Source organism: Lepisma saccharinum, chromosome 13 (genome assembly GCF_977018435.1).
Source record: "Lepisma saccharinum chromosome 13, izLepSacc3.1, whole genome shotgun sequence".
Classification (NCBI taxonomy): domain Eukaryota; kingdom Metazoa; phylum Arthropoda; class Insecta; order Zygentoma; family Lepismatidae; genus Lepisma; species Lepisma saccharinum.
The window spans coordinates 70,589,234-70,603,678 of NC_139241.1; the positions used below are offsets into that span (position 1 = coordinate 70,589,234).

Consider the following 14,445-nt stretch of genomic DNA (forward strand, 5'->3'; position numbering starts at 1 on the left):
TGTGCAGTGTGTGCAATAGGGAAGCTACTAACAGAAAAGACTTAACCCCCCCCCTCCCTCCGGTATGAAACTGGTTCGTTTCGTCCAGTGTTTCGAATGGATTCTCCTCTTCGTCTCGGTCACTCGTATGCATCTCGATAACACAGACATGAAATGTTTACAATACGTACTGTACATCATGTAAATATTTTTGAAAAATCAGTTCTTTTTTATTTGAAAGGCAAATGCAATTATTACAAAATTAAACGTGAAACTTGTTATTTAACCTAAGAAAATTATTCCAATAATGAACAAGCTTCATGTTTTACCGCTTCATCAGTACTAATCAGAACAGAGAAAATCCCGAACAAAATATTATTTTTCTATTCGATCTATGCCTTTGTAGTTCACACAGCCTCTTATAAATGGGGCAACCCTGGGAGGTAAGGGCGGTCGGAGCTCTGTGCGGATCACATCACCTTCACAAATGGCCGAGATAGCAATCTCCAGTGCTAACTTTACTTTTCTTTAGTATGAACCTCTGTAGGTTGATCGCGACGATGAGTATGAGTAATGAAGTGAGACGAATAAGGTGGCCAGAGGTCTCGTATTAGCCGGGACAATCCATTTTTTTGAGTCTCCCCGGTTTTTCTAAACTTAAAACGGACGCCAAATCAAAATGTCCCTTTTTTGTAACAATGACTTAGCAGCATACTGCAGCGGTACACCTTCTGTCTATTACTATATACTATGGCATTGTTGGGTAGAAAAATTATTTCACATTTCAATGTCAAGAACGTGCCATATTACAATTTTTTAAAGATGTTGGTGTTTCTTCTCTGTTTACGTGGAACTAATGCCCCCACTGAACAAGTGTTTCAGTACTTGAATGGTTTGTGGACAAGTTACAAGAAGGCTCTCTTTCAGTATAAATGAAAGCAATATTGATTCATAAGGTGATCTCTAATCACGCGTGTAAACGTTTACAAAATGTTAATTGAAAAGAAGGATGTACTGAAGAGGATCGATTTATCGGCAAAATATCAATTTATTTATTTATTTCCTTCAACAGAGAAATTATCTCCTTTTACAGAAGGTTGCCAAAAAAAGAAGAAGAAAAGAAACATAATATAATACAGTGAGATATAACACTGGTAGAACATATACACAAATATAATGCAATATAAATTACTAAACTATACTATAGAATAATATAACACCCAATTAGCAATTTAGAAGCGCTTCACCCAAAACAATAAAAAAAAAACAAGATGTCATTTTTATTCATATGCAGTGATATATTGCTTAGTATAACACTAAATCTGATAATTTATGTTGTCTTAATATTTTTTGTACTCAATGTTATCAATGAATGACTTCTAATTCTAAGGAACTGTTTGTTTGGGGTGCAGTGCAGATTACCATACTATGTAAGTTATTTATGCATTTGTTTTCAAACATATATATTTATGACGAAATAGTTTTTATGCTATCTCGTTTTGTCTTCTTCAGGAGAATATGAAAAATCTGTTCACCTTAGAGATGATGAAACAATAACTACTGTACGATAGTCACTCGGCCATGAAGGCCGGCTATGAGATTTTCCTTGTCTAGTACAGTAAAACCTCGTTAATCCGGAATCCGGTAAGCCGGACTTCGCTTAATCCGGACAGGCAAAAGGCAAAGAAAAAAAGCAGAACGCAAGGTTTTTAATGTGGCTAGAATCACTGCATTTTCGTGGTGCTTTACATTTTACTGTAGTGTATAGTGTATTTAGGCCTATGCCCTTTAAATACACCATAATAAACGTGTTTTGTTGCTGTAAACGGAGTTTTAATGCACTTTCTACTGTTCTTTTAGGTTATTTCAGTTACTGCGGACCTTCGCTAAACCGGCCAACTTACCCCCCATTAGTTCGGATTAACGAGGTTTTACTGTACTGCTATTAGCTCGCGTGGCCAGGGAAAAGACTTAAAAAAGTGATGAAAAGCTTTGAACTCTTTTCTATCCCTTGTGTATTCTCCGCTTGTCAATCTAGTGTGAAGGCAAATTCATGACATGTGCTGTTGCAGCCAATAACTCGCGCGCGCTAACCCCCCCCCCTTCCCCAGCCCTCCCGCTCACTCACACACACAGACAGACAGACCTTTCTTTCTACAGATTCAACAAACACGCCTGGTTCTCCCTTAGGCACCGCTAATTGCGGAGTAAAAGATGTCTTTCAGCCGGCGCGTGTCCCAGCATGCTTCACTCGCGCCGAAAGCTAAACACGCTGTGACGTAACGTATCCGGTGTCTTATCCACTTCCTGGAAACACAACTATTGCAATTTGCATGTCTTTCAACCGCTCTTACAACTCTGATGGCAATTTCTTGGTTCATCTCCAAGCGTTTCTTGTTTTTTCACACTTCTTAGTTGATATTTCCGCATGTTATCTTTGTACACCAAACGCCAAAAGAAATGGTATGCGAATTGTCCATCACCATTTTCCTCGAGTTTGTTTTCCACAATATGATGATCGTGAATTGAAATAAACATTTCAATAAGCAGAGCAAAACATGTGCTTCGTATGAACAAAATTCCATTTTTTAAAACAACACAGGATGTAGAATAAAAAAAAGAATTAAATTAGTGATGGACAATTTGCCCAATATTGTCTCTGCCGTTGACTGTACAAGAGGAAAAAGCGGACAAAACCGCCCGTGCGCGGTCCAAGATGGCTCGAACGAGGTTGTTCGATAACCAATTAAAGTGACGTCAGCGACTGGGCTAATTGTCTGGTGAAAGTGACTCACATACATGCTCATTTTTTCCGTTATCGTTATTTTAAGGTGACTTTAAAATAATCATGAAATATTGATCAATTAATTTAAAAATATAAATTTTCTGTGCTTTTTGAATGCATGTTCATAATTCGTTACAATACTTGATAAAAGTTCTTCGGATAGAGAAAAATACAATTGATTCACTGCTTGATACACATAAGCATAAAACACAGGACAACACAAGACCAGCAGAATATTATACTGGTTGTACGTCCAGGCGCCTGCAACATTGAAGTTACCGGGATGTACCACGCAGTAAATGAAATGAATCCATTGTAGCGTGTAGGATTAACAAAATTTATTCGGTGGTCCCAAACATCTCGAATTTCAATCAGTGACGCCTCTCCGCACCTTTCCTACTTACTTGCGTCTTCATCTTCTTCTGTTGTATCTAATACAGGGTGTTCCAAAATTCCCCGACCATTTTCAGACTTAGCACTTCACACAGTGATGAAAAATTCTTTTTCGGTTCGAGAACCGCCGTAAGTACGTTACTGATATCTCGAGTTACCATGCTTACATGTTATTCAAATTGTACAACCGAACATTTATTCTTTTTCAATTCCTATTACAGGTGTTTGTGGGTACCCCGTCGGAAGGGGAACTTCACAGAGGTGACGTCATACGGAAGATTGGAGAATACGACGCCAGGAGGCTCTCGCATCAAGACGCTCAAGCTCTGTTCATGAACTCTGGCAATAACATCACCTTAGTCGTTCAAAGGTAACAGTCAATTGTTATTTTAGTGTTGGAACAGCCACCCCCCATCAACCTATCAAGATGTTGATTTTTGAGGTTTTATATCTTACAGATGGACGTTGTCAAATCAAACTTGAATAGAAATAACAATAATACTTGTTATTATCTTGTTTATGGTTATTGTTATACAATAATAACCACGATAAAGTAATAAAATACATTAATTTCATTACAAATTTATTATTATTGTATCCTTGGGGAGACTCTCGACTCGATCCATCCCATGATAGCACAACTGTCTTTCATTATATTTTTACATGTCATGCAGTTAGTCTACTGAAATACATAGCTATTCTATTTTTATTATTAACTTTTTTACACGCCTCGTTCAAGAAAAAGGTCTAAAAGTTGGGGAAAAGTTTGGGTCATATAGTTCATTTTGTGTGACCTCTCTCATAATTTTTTTTTTTTTTGGAATTTCGATAAGTCTAGAACTATTTATTATTTGAATTTAATGGTGAAATATGACAACGTAACTGGTTTCTGTTGTAGATGGCTGGGGATGCGGGTGCAGAACTTTTGCTTCCTGGTGTACTTCACATCCGCTTTCCTCAGTCTCCTGGAATGCTCCGGTTTGCATAGGAGAATTCCACAGGAAACTGAAGTTGCAAAGTATAGTGGAACTGGCTGCTATATAAGCGAAGGGTGTTTGAGTTCTCTATCGACGATGGTAAATTAGGCGATTTCATTGAGCACTCATTGCTTGGCAAATGGAAATAGACATGCCAGTTTGGGGGTAGGGGGTTAATACCAATAAAACAGAGAGGGTTTGATACCGGGAAGCCAAGCCTCCACCACTTAAATCGCCTAGCTTACATCGTCGATGGATCACTTACACTAAAGCCCGCATCACACGGAACTGGATTTCCAGTAGGTATGCCCTAGTTGGCGCTGGACTGGCTACCAATTTGCTAGTTATCGCCTCACACGATACTTATCAGCGTACTTGTCGATAGACTTTTGTTCCCAGACGGGGGAAGTTATAATGGCGGCCACGTGAGATGTAAACAATGTATCACTTCACATTTTTAAAAGCCGATAACTATTCAACCGAGAGGAATAACGTTTCGTATAAAACGTTATTAGGTACAAAACAATGGCGCTGCTTAAATACCTACTTTACAACGTTTAATGTACACGTATGGAAGAATATTTTAGTTGTTTCAAATGTAAACACCGTGCACTCAGCATAGATGGTGTAACTCAACGTGCCTTTCATGCTGTATAAGTTATACATTGCTGGAGTAACACTCGGAAACCACAGACAAAAGCGCTCGTTTGCACACTCACAGATTATCTTCACATGGCGAAACTTTGCTCCGATTCCAGTCGAGGAAAGCAAGTAGCAATTAGAACGTGTCCTATTCCTCCAAACCAGCCAAGCAGTCAGCCAGGCGGACATTATTGCTACCTAGAAAGTTAGTTCAGCGCCAACTAGGGCATTCCTACCAGAAATCCAGTTCCGTGTGATAGGCGCTTTATACTTGGAGAAGTAAGAAGAAGGCAGATGGTGTTTACGGTATACTAGAGATAGATGAATAATAATAGGAGGAGAAGGATAGGTGGCTGAGGGATGCTCCAGCACTTATCTCTGCTTCCTGGCGGCGGCACTGGCTCTCAAATATATTTGCAACTAAAAAGGAGAAGCTACAGGGCACCCTTCGCTTATATAGTAGCCAGTTCCACTATACTTTGCAACCTCCGTTTCCTGTGGAATTCTCCTATGCAGGTTGGAGCATTCCAGGAGACTAAGGAAATCGGATGTGAAATACACCAGGAATCAAACGTTCCGCACCCCCATCCCTAGCCATCTACACTGTGTTTTACAAATTTTTAACTTTGGTTATTCTGTTCGAATAGTAACTAACTAAATTTTATTCCTGTTATAAACAATAAAGAATAAACTTCATGCTTTTCTGTACTTAAAACAAACTATGCCAATTTTCGGGGGGACCCACCCTCCCTCGTTACGACGTACATGGCTCATATAATATTGGTGAACGTTGAAATTTGCAGCATAACAAGATCTGAAAGTGTCATAACTGGGGTAGGCCTACTGTAAATTTCATTTTGGGGAGTAACACTCATTAATCTATCAATACATAACATCACAATAATCACAATATTCTCTACGAACTTCCACATTTCTGCAAATATTTGTGCACTCCTCATCTTCCACTCTGCCACAACCCCCATTTGATTCTTTCCAGTGTATCTACTGAGATTGACATATTCCTGTTGTTATGATTCTGGGATCCATACGCTATCTCCGTTGGTTCTATATTATCCGTGCTGAAAGCAGTTGTCTAGTTCCAACACTATAATGACATAATCTAAAGGAAAACATAGTTCATTGTTCAAAATTCATTATTAAGAAACAAATTATTCAGCTGCTTTTCAAAATTTAGTTCTATTGTTGAAATTTCACCTATTGTTGTAACTGTATGTTGAGTGTGTTCTCCGAAATGTAACCATAGAAATGTGGTAATTTGCTAGTAAGATTTGTCAGTCTATACTTTTTGACCAATGGAAATTTGGAAGATGGCCAAACTTATTCAATATTGCTGATTGAAATCTGGTGGTGAGGTTGGTTTATTTTGTGTACACTTTCCCAATTCTACGCAAGGACTCTGTAGCGAGCTCTATGTATGTTCTTTTGTCTTTCAGAGGCGATATAGTTCTACCGAAGCAACCCGTGATGCCAGTGGTTCCGCAGACACCCAAGCCGCCGATCGCAGGCGGCGTCGCCACTCCGTTCCTTGCAGCTGGGCAGAGGCCCCCCGGCGCTCCCGCCTTCGCAACCCTCCCGCGGAGAGCCCCGCCAGCCGTACCACCCGCTGCACCCGCGACCCCGCCGCTACCAACCTCGTCGTTCTCCAACGTTATTCAGCGACCGATGGCCAATCTGCCGGTGACCGTATTCCCCCCGCCGATGCCGTTGACCATCCCCAACCAGTACCAGTACGATGAGTGGGAGGGCGAAGAGTGGGAGAAGGTAGCCGTCACACAGCAGGTAAGTGTTGCTCTTCCTTCAAATAGTATTGCCTCTGGGGGGAAAAACAACAAAAAAACAACACCTTTTTCATGTATGATTTGTTCGTATTGTCCGTGCCAAATGTCCCTTGATGGCTTAACCCTTGAACTAAGAGGATTTGTTCGTATTGTCCATGCCAAATGTCCCTTGATGGCTTAATCCTTAGACTGAAGGAAAGAATGTTGCTTTGTTCGTATTTCCCGTGGCAAATGTCCCTCGATGGATTAACCCTTAGACTAAGAGGATTTGTTCGTATTAGGAAAGTATTTTGCTTTGTTTGTATTTACCGTGGCAAATGTACTTCGATGGCTTAACCCTTAGATTAAGGCGATTTGTTCATATTGTCCGTGGCAAATGTCCCTTGATGGCTTAACCCTTGAAGTAAGAGGATTTGTTCGTATTGTCCGTGCCAAATGTCCCTTGATGGCTTTATCCTTAGACTGAAGGAAAGAATGTTGCTTTGTTCGTATTTCCCGTGGCAAATGTCCCTCGATGGATTAACCCTTATACTAAGAGGATTTGTTCGTATTAGGAAAGTATTTTGCTTCGTTCGTATTTCCCGTGGCAAATGTACTTCGATGGCTTAACCGTTAGATTAAGGCGATTTGTTCGTATTGTCCGTGGCAAATGTCCCTTGATGGCTTAACCCTTGAACTAAGAGGATTTGTTCGTATTGTCCGTGCCAAATGTCCCTTGATGGCTTAATCCTTAGACTGAAGGAAAGAATGTTGCTTTGTTCGTATTTCCCGTGGCAAATGTCCCTTGATGGTTTAATCCTTAGACTCAAGGAAAGTATTTAGCTTTGTTCGTATTTCCCGTGGCAAATGTCCCTCGATGGCTTAACCCTTAGACTAAGAGGATTTGTTCGTATTAGGAAAGTATTTTGCTTTGTTCGTATTTCCCGTGGCAAATGTCCTTTGATGGCTTGACCCTTAGATTAAGGCGATTTGTTCGTATTGTCCGTGGCAAATGTCCCTTGATGGCTTATGCTTAGACTCAAGGAAAGTATTTTGATTTGTTCGTATTTCACGTGGCAAATGTGCCTCGCTGGATTAACCCTTATACTAAGAGGATTTGTTCGTATTATTAAAGTAGTTTTCTTTGTTCGTATTTCCCGTAGCAAATGTCCTTGGATGGCTTAACCCTTAGACTAAGAGGATTTGTTCGTATTGTCCGTGGAAAATGTCCCTTGATGGCTAAATCCTTAGACTCAGAGGAAAGTATTTTACTTTGTTCGTATTTCCCGTGCCAAATTTCAATCAATCAATTGAAATTTCAATGACAATAAGCAGTGGCGTGCCTGTGCTTTTTGCAGGGGAGAGAGAGATATGAAGTCAAGTATTTTGAAAACTTTCCTGCAATTGATGTTTTTTTTTTAATGAATGGAGGGGTTCAAACAGAATTTTCCATCTGGGGGTTGCACGTTCGTGTTTAGAGGTAAATTTAGAGCAAAACATGACCATAAATTTGGTACTGTGAAAAATTTTAGGGGTGCTGAAATATTGAAGGAGTGTTATGGGGTGTTGGGTAAATCAATGTGGCCCAAAATGAGAGTTACCACCCCACCAGCCTTCCTTGGAACACAGGGTTGTTAAAGGTCCAAGAACTTTAAATAAATTCAATTCCGGTCCAGGAGAGAATATCAGCAAGCGTAAATGGGTTCTGGATCGTAAGGAACCTTTCCATCTGTAAAGTATTTTAATTCGGTCCAGGAACTTTTTTATCAATAAAGTATTTTATTTCGGTCCAGGAACCTTTTTTTTCAATGAAACATTACGCAACTTGTACCGAAGTTAAATTGTGCGAGAAAATAAAGGTTCCGGTCCTGGAGCTGAACCCAATAGAATCCGTTAGTATTTACGGGTTCCAAGTCCTTTAACAACCCTGCTCGGGCACGCTATTGGGTTGACCAAAAGTGTCGATATCTCGTTTTGATGATCGATATCTCGATTCAGCCGTCCTTGCGATATTTTAGAGCGAGATAACCTTCTCGTCCGACAGACTCTTGTGTGTTGCGGATCGCGTGTGCCCTTGTGTCTCGACATGGCGGCGGTGGACAGGTGCCAGGCGTCGCTGCCAAAGTATCCCGGCTTCCAAGGTGGGGCCGCTTCCGCATAACGCTTCTTAACACCCACCGCTGCTTCCTCTGGCCCTGGTCTCCAGGGATGGAATTCCCGATATAATCGGGAGCTTGCACCCGGCGTATCATTTGAATCTATGCCTCATGTCGTTATACTCGTTGCATCAGCCCAGAATTTTTTTGGACGGGGCTTGTTACGTATTTTTTTTTTTTAAGTAGCCAGTCCTCATTTTGCCATCTTTACCTGCCGTTACTTTTTTCAGGAACGTGGGACCAGAGTTGGGGGGGGGGGGGTTATGTCCCCGCCCACCCCCTCCTAGGGCACGCCACTGTCGGAGGTGAAGGCATATGGCGGGATGGAGAAGTAAGGCCCGCATTTTCACAATCGCGGACATTTGTGCAGGTTATGTGATCATTACTACGCTCCAACCACCTCTATCGTCTCCCCCCAACAGCTGCCCTAGGAATATATTTAGTAGAGGCTGAGTAAACCTAAGAGCCTAGTTTCAGCGGTGGTTTTATAAAATAATTACCAGATAGGCTCTTAATGTATGACGAGATACATTCATGGGTGGATTGAGCGGGAGAGAAAGCTACCACAGCCCGCCCCAACGTGTCTAAAACAAACAACATGTTATCAATTAACTTAAGGGTAAATGAAGAAAATCTAAATTTAAACGATCACCCTCCAAGTAATCCAATAAATTGTCTATTAACCCAGAGGAATCATATAATTGTTGTCCTCCTCTATTGACGTCTAAAATTGAGCGATCGCCCCTCTAAACTGCTACGATTTTGGAAATCTACATTATTATGCCTAACATTTTTGAAGACTCGGATGTTCTGCCCTTTACTACAAATTTATCAGGGTAGTGAATCTTTTAAAAACCCACTTTTTACTCATGATAGGCTAATCAGAACTGGACCTACAGTTTAAATTTGAATCCGAACCAATGTGCAACTTGCCTCAAAAGTGGGTCAAACCCGAGAAAAGTTTTTTGCTTTCTTTGTTCTCTTTACTTTTCACATGTGATCGTTCAATGTATTTCTCGTATGTGATCGTTTTGTCGTGGCAATGGGGGAATTATAATAACAACATGCAACTATAACTATCTATTCCACCCTTGGACTACTATTTTTGCAAAACAATACTCTAATCTCTAAAACATGGAAGTCAGTTTGGTTCCTGTTTACAGTACTTGTGAAAGGTGCGGCCCCCCACTCCCTGGTTTATTTCCGGCCCTATGAATTACTTCCCTTGTATCATCCTTTCAATCTCTCCTTCCACCTCACCCTGGGTGCCAAGCGAGCAGATTATATTTGCGCCGGAATTACGAAAGGGTGGTTTCATATAACATTTATATTTTTAGTCCCTGGTTCGTTACACGTGTACAGAAAGTGAATAAATATTTGGTTTATAATGGACAATACTGTAATTCTTGAAGTTAATTCAGCAAATCATATATTTCTAGTAGGATTATATGGGTTTATTATACGTTGCTATTATTTACATATTTACAAAGTGTTTCCATATGTGCATTTACATAATCAATCAATTTCCTTAATTCAAGCAAAGGCGTACCTATGGCCTAACCATTGGTACTTTCATTAACACAGAGTTAGCCTAACTATCTCTGTGGCCTACCCTCGACTTAATTGATATTCCGACTAGTCTTGCGTTTCCTTACGCAGCATCCTCATTCAGCCCGCTAGGCATTATGATGCGACTCGGCAATATCCATCGGCGTCCGGAAGGGGAGGCAAGGGGGGGGGGCGTGCCCCCCCCCTGGAAAACTAAAGTCAACCAAAAATTACATATTTCACACATATAATTTAATTTCAACCACAATAATGTGTGTTACTTATTGCACGAACATGATAAATTCAAATTTAAGCAATGTTTTTTTGAGGGATGAACACTGTTATTGGGGAAAATATGCCATGTTGCCCCCCCTGGAAAAAAATATCTTCCTTGCCCCTCCCTGGAAAAAATCCTGCGGACGTCCACGGCAATATCGTACAAATGCAAATCTTTTGCTAATTGGGAATCTTGGGGATTTCAAACAGGAGTTGGCTTTACCAAATGCTACACATATTTTCCATCATTAGTTTAGCCACCATAAGTGAACTAAACTTTCGAAGTAGGTTCCTTAGCCAAAAATGATATATTAATTTCAGTCATCAGTCTAGCCACCATAAGTGGATTAAACTCTCAAAGATGTGCTAAGTATTACATTTACTTCTCCAATCTCTCAGTCTAGCCACCCTAAGTTGACAAGACTTTCGAAGGGTCTTCGTCGTTGTGAAGGTAGTAAAAAACTGTTTTATTCTAAAGCCCAACTGGCCATTTTTATAGTCGGGGTTAATGTCCATGAACGTGGACCCCGTAGCAGTGGACAATTCCACTGCAAGTCTTTTGAAAGACAGCTCTCCCACTGGGAAGCTAAGAAACAGGGGAATCTAATATCCAGCAAAAATCACAATTCATTTAGCACATACACTTACATGCAATAATAACATAAAAGTACACACATGGAAACATATTACTTAACCCCACACCTTGTAGCTGGCCAGCAATTAATTAACACATTACCAAAACCAGTAATGGTCAATCCGACCATTACATACTATATATTATTTATATAAAACAGTGCACTTGCAACATGAGATAAGATGCCCGACTAAAATTTGCCCCTCCGAACTGCTTCTGGAACCGCCACTGCCGGGACGACATATGACACCTTCAGTGAATCTAGTATTCATTCATTCATTCATTGTTTTCTGCCCAGTGGTCAAGTTTTTCACTAAAACGTTCAGGCTTTCCCATGTTGAGACTTGCATTGCATGTCGCCCTAGGATAAACACAATTTGATTGATTGATTTTGGTTCATTTGACTTCGCTTTTCTGGCACTTTTGGCCAATCGCGAGGATGAGTGAGTGATATGAAGGGACGAAGGGACTCTCTCAAAGAAAAGTAATCGAATCGTCCCCGACGCCTAAAAGTATGTGATCGCCCCCTGACGCCTTAAAGTACGTGATCACCCCCGACGCCTAAAAGTAAGTGATCGCCCACCTGACGCATTAAGGTACGTGATCTCCCCCTGACGCCTAAAAGTAAGTGATCGCCCACCTGACGCCTTAAAGTAAGTGATCTCCCTCTGACGCCTTAAAGTATGTAATCGCCCCCTGACGCCTTAAAGTATGTGATCGCCCCCTGACGCCTTAAAGTAAGTGATCGCCCCGTGATGCCTTAAAGTAAGTGATCGCCCCCTGACGCCTAAAAGTAAGTGATCGCCCGCTGATGCCTTAAAGTAAGTGATCGCCCCCCCCCCCCTGACGCCTAAAAGTAAGCGATCGCCCCTGACGCCTAATAGTAAGTGATCGCCCCCACCTGGCGCCTTAAAGTAAGTGATTTTCCCCTGACACCTAATAGTAAGTGATCGCCCCCTGACGCCTTAAAGTAAGTGATCGCCCCCTGACGCCTTAAAGTAAGTGATTGTTCCCTGACGCCTTAAAGTAAGTGATTGTTCCCTGACGCCTTAAAGTAAGTGATTGTTCCCTGACGCCTTAAAGTAAGTGATCGTCCCCTGACGACTTAAGGTAAGTTGTCGACTCCGACATATTAAAGTAAGCGACCACCCTCCTAACACCTTAAAGTAAGCGATCATCCCTTACGTCTGAAAGTAACTGATCGCCCCCTTACTTTGGTGTTACCCGCTTAAACCCGCCACTGGCCACTTAGCCTTCAGCAGCAAGGTGAAAATTAAGATACTTATGTAACACGCGTTTCCATCAGCACCATCAGAGACACCTAGCGGAAGGAAAACAAATCACTTAGCAGCCAAGTAGCAGGCGCCCACGCTTTTTGAAACTCTTCCAAGAGCCGTGGGCACGAGCGAAAGCTATCTGGCGCAATAACCCACGAGGGAGGGGCTTAAGGGGATTATTACCCCGTCGTAAAAATCCTTTCGGAAGGGCAAAATGACCATTTAAAAGAGCTTCTTCCAGAAATAAATATAATTTCGCCTCTGATTGGGGCGGCACATTCGGGTGGCCCACTCGAGGAAGCTTTTACATGCTTGTGTTTGGTTCTCAGCCAGACTTCAAATGTTATTAATTATTTCGTTTGGTTTTCTGCCTAGAATTGCAAAAAGAAATGTCTGAACAGCAACATAGAAGACCGTGTTTCTTTTGGAATCGTTTCCTTTAGATGAACTGGTATGCACAAAGTGGTTTGGAGGGAAGCGACAGATTCCAGTTTCGAGAATTTGAAGGGGGAGGGAGTGGAGGGAATACTGTGGGCGTTCCCAATCTGTCGGATTATTTTTGTTGTTTTGTACGGCTGTAAGTTTTCACCTGACAGTCAAATTATTATTATGTTCAGTTACGATTCCTACTATTGAAATGCACAGTAGTAGGTCGAATTGCATAAAATGAACAAGGGGGAGGGGAGTCAGAACTTCCTATTTTTACTTTTCGAGGGTTTTTGAAATCTGATTGGTATTACTTGGGATGCAAAGAGCGTAGCCAAACAATTTTCTGGTAGGGGTGTGTTTCAAGGGTCTCAAGCATTCGCGTGGATTTATTTCTGAGCTCAAACTAAATAATAGCAAGCGCGCTAGGACGCCAAGGGGTTCCGGGATCGAATCCCTGCCTGCGCGTTGGTGTTCTTTGTGTGTTCTTCATCAATTTCATCATATCACCACTCATCCCTTTCATCGCGATTAGCCAAAAGTGATAATTCTCCAGCAGAAAAAAAATCTCCAGACAAAACATCAGCATTTGAACATATCGTGCTCAACCCTTGATTTTTGTTTAAAAGCAGAATTATTTTCTTGACTACTTTCTTTCCCATTAAATGTTACTAAGTCTCTTGTCACTATTTTTACTAGGTCTGTCTCTCCCAGAAATACCCGGTGGAGGCACATAGTGGTTCGGATCCCACTTTAAACTGTAGGCCAAGTCCCGATTAGCCATACTGTTCATAAAGTGAACTTAAAACATCAAATCAAGCATCCAACCAACGAAATCTCTCTTCCAAGAAGGAGGGATTTACCCAGGGGCGCCGAAACCTGGGGTCCCAGTTCTCGTCCGGGGCCCCCCTATAAGGGGCCCAATGTATAACATTTAACATTACTTGAGTAAGTATAGTTAAAGGCACTAGACACTGGATACTGCCAAACTAATACTACATGCTAGTAATAGACTATGCATAACTTTAATTTATTAAGCTTCGTAATTTCCTGTGGAGCAAGTATAATCAAGATTTAATATTTTACTACCTCGCGCAAGACAATCAGTAGTAGTGAGGTAAAGTAATTTGCCCACTGTTTCCCCTGCAAAGTCTAGCAATTGAAATATTAGCAAGTAACATACGATGTTTTACCCTAAATCAGGATAATTCTCTAAATAATATTTATACATTTGATTCATATTGGTTTGAATATCTTATTTCACTTCGCAATTTAGTCTTTTTTTCCTGGAGCTTCCAATAAAAAACTACCGCCTAGTCTTATGGATTCCATTATCCCAGCTTTATCCATAGTAATTTAGAAGCTTATTGTTAGCTTCCTATTGAGTTTTACATTGTTTGCATATTAATGTTGTTAGGAAAGACAACTATTTAAGATAAGTAGAAAGACTAATGCGCTTGCTTTCGGAACCGCCTGCTTATTCCACAGTGTATCGAACCCTGGCCATATTCTGCATAATTTTGAATTTTTTGAATTTGATTTTAAAATTGTGGGAGCGTCAGCACTTAGGCTAT

At 41.0% G+C, this 14,445-nt stretch overlaps 1 protein-coding gene across 5 annotated transcripts in view; it reads left to right on the top strand.

Annotated features, from left to right (window-relative positions):
* The window catches only part of Zasp66 (PDZ_signaling and DUF4749 domain-containing protein Zasp66), a 130,800-nt gene that overhangs the window by 5,014 nt on the left and 111,341 nt on the right, over nt 1-14,445 (top strand). For all 5 annotated transcript variants that reach the window (XM_083134418.1, XM_083134415.1, XM_083134416.1 and 2 more), the window contains exons 2-3: nt 3,379-3,527; nt 6,231-6,576. In XM_083134418.1, coding sequence (XP_082990544.1) covers nt 3,490-3,527; nt 6,231-6,576 — 384 coding nt within the window. In that variant the 5' untranslated portion in view covers nt 3,379-3,489. The remainder of the gene's footprint in view (nt 1-3,378; nt 3,528-6,230; nt 6,577-14,445) is intronic.